At 55.7% G+C, this 2,105-nt stretch overlaps 1 protein-coding gene across 1 annotated transcript; it reads right to left on the reverse strand.

The window, feature by feature from the left end:
* Positions 1-304: 304 nt before the first annotated feature.
* Positions 305-1,738, reverse strand: LOC308258390 (lysine-specific demethylase 4D-like; the record flags this gene model as incomplete). The annotated part of the gene is made up of 1 exon (XM_080688951.1): positions 305-1,738. The coding sequence occupies one exon, from the start codon at positions 1,736-1,738 to the stop codon at positions 305-307; it is 1,434 nt and encodes a 477-aa protein (XP_080545077.1).
* Between the last annotated feature and the right edge of the window lie 367 nt (positions 1,739-2,105).

A 2,105-nucleotide genomic window follows, 5' to 3' on the forward strand; every position in this document is an offset into this window, starting at 1 on the left:
TTGTTTTTCCCCAGTACTGGGAATGGAACCCAGGGACATTCTATCTCCGAGCTACACATCCAGCCCTACTTTTCATTATTTATTTTGAAACAGGGTCCCACTGAGTTGCAAAGGGCCTAAGTGGTAGCTGAGGATGTCCTTGAACTGGGAACCTCCAGTCTCAGCCTCCCAAATGCAGGGATTACAAGCGTGTGCCACCACCCCTGGCTTGGTTTCTGACGTTTAAAGATTGAGTGACAGTAGCACTCATAATCCCATGCATGATGTTGGCCTTGGGATTGAAGTGTGGCTTACTCAGCAAACCTCAGGCCAAACTTAAGAGGTGTCTCTTGGCTGGAGCCTGGAGGATCTGCTCCTGAGAATCAAGTTCCTGAAGTTTCCGTCGACTATTATTAAGTCTGTCAGGTAACTGGCAGAGAACAGGACCCACAGAACCTGAGATGGACTCTGGGCCCATAGAGGGCACTTGGGAATTTGAACAAGCAGAAACTCTGAGTTGAGTTGCAATTTGGGGAGCCACGGGGACCCGCCAAGGTGCCTGGTGGACAGCGACACACGCACCGGCCACACCACCCTCTACCACGGGCCCAGCAGAAAGCCCATGCTGCATGAGAGAGAGAGGTGTCTGGAAAAGCTCCGGCCTCACGTGAGCTGGTACCTCTGCATCGCTGCTCAGCTCCTGCTTGGCCCGAGCCCTACACTTGGCGTGGTCCACGACCGTCCGGTCTCGCCCGCGTTTCCACAGCGCGTAGCGCTCAGGCTGCAGGATGCGCACGAAGGCGTCCATGGAGAAGCTCACCCCGGCCTCCCCGCAGCGGCACCGAGACGCCACTTTGCCATAATCGACCCACCGCGGCGTGGCGAAGTTGATGGCCTCGGCGCAGTTGAAGCCATGGTTGAAGCCCGCGTGGTAGCCGAAGGGAAAAGTGACCACGAACTCGCCGGCCTCCTGGGTCACGCGGCTGAACGGGATGCTATTCTCCTTTAGCACCGTGGGCGAGATGAGCGCCACCTTGTGGCGCAGGAAGGCCTCGCAGCCCCGGGAGCTGCCCGGGAACAGCGCCCTGGCCAGGCGCTCCAGGCGCTGCCCATGCTCCGGGGGCACCGCGTACCACGTCTTGGGCGACCCGAGGTGCAGGTAGTTGATGCTGTAAAGGTCCATGTCCTCCGTGTGCCAGGCAAATGTGGTCTTCCACATGCCAAAGTACAGGTAGGGGGTGTTCACGCCCTCGATCACCACTCCACACTCCTGCTCCAGCAGGTCCAGAATGGTTCCCAGGTGTGCCAGGTTCCACTCCTTGGTGTTGGCATCAAATAAGGAGCCGCTGACGTCAGCGCCATAAATGGGCGAGTTGTAGAGACGGTTCTTCCAGTACTTTCTCTCCAGATCCTCAAAATCCAGGTGTTGGGGAGTCTGGTGTTTGGGGCTGTTGGCCAGGAGGCGATATTCCCCCACTGTCATGGCTTTCTTCTTTTTGTGGTACTGAGTAAACACCCCTGCCTGCCCAGAGACCACCTGCTGCAGGGGAGCTGCTATTAAGATGTCACTGATGTCATCGTAGGACTGCCTGGCTCCCCATCCCGTGGGTGGAATTACCTTGGCAAGGCCAGCCCTGTGTGCACCTTGGGATTCCATGTAAGTGATATAGTTGTTGAAATCTGCAAATTCTTCCATGGTGGGGTAGAAGGTCATGACTGTGGAACTTGGGTTCTGGGGACCTGAGTGCTCAGACTTCATGTCTGCAATGTGCTTAGCAGGGACTCAAGGGTCTTAGGTGGGGTCTGGATTCCTGACAAAGCTCAGGAGTATTTCTTTCCTCCTCCTTTTTATTAAAGTGCTTGAGTTCTAGGCTGAGGCAGGCTTGAGTTTTTACAGAGATGAGATGATTCCCGGCTTTGCTGATTTACCACAGTGATGGCACTCTGGTCAGCATCTTCTGCCCAAAGAAAGCAGAGGACCTCCCAGTGCAACAGGCACCGGGACCCAGGCCTTGGTTCCACCTGCAGCTCGGTGAGTCTCCTCCGTGGAGGCTGTGAGGGCTTTGAAGACTCTCAGGTATGATTCTCAGGTATGGATTCGTGAGTAGCTATTCAGACCACTGTAA

This window comes from Muscardinus avellanarius, assembly GCF_963383645.1.
Source record: "Muscardinus avellanarius genome assembly, chromosome: 1".
Classification (NCBI taxonomy): Eukaryota; Metazoa; Chordata; class Mammalia; order Rodentia; family Gliridae; genus Muscardinus; species Muscardinus avellanarius.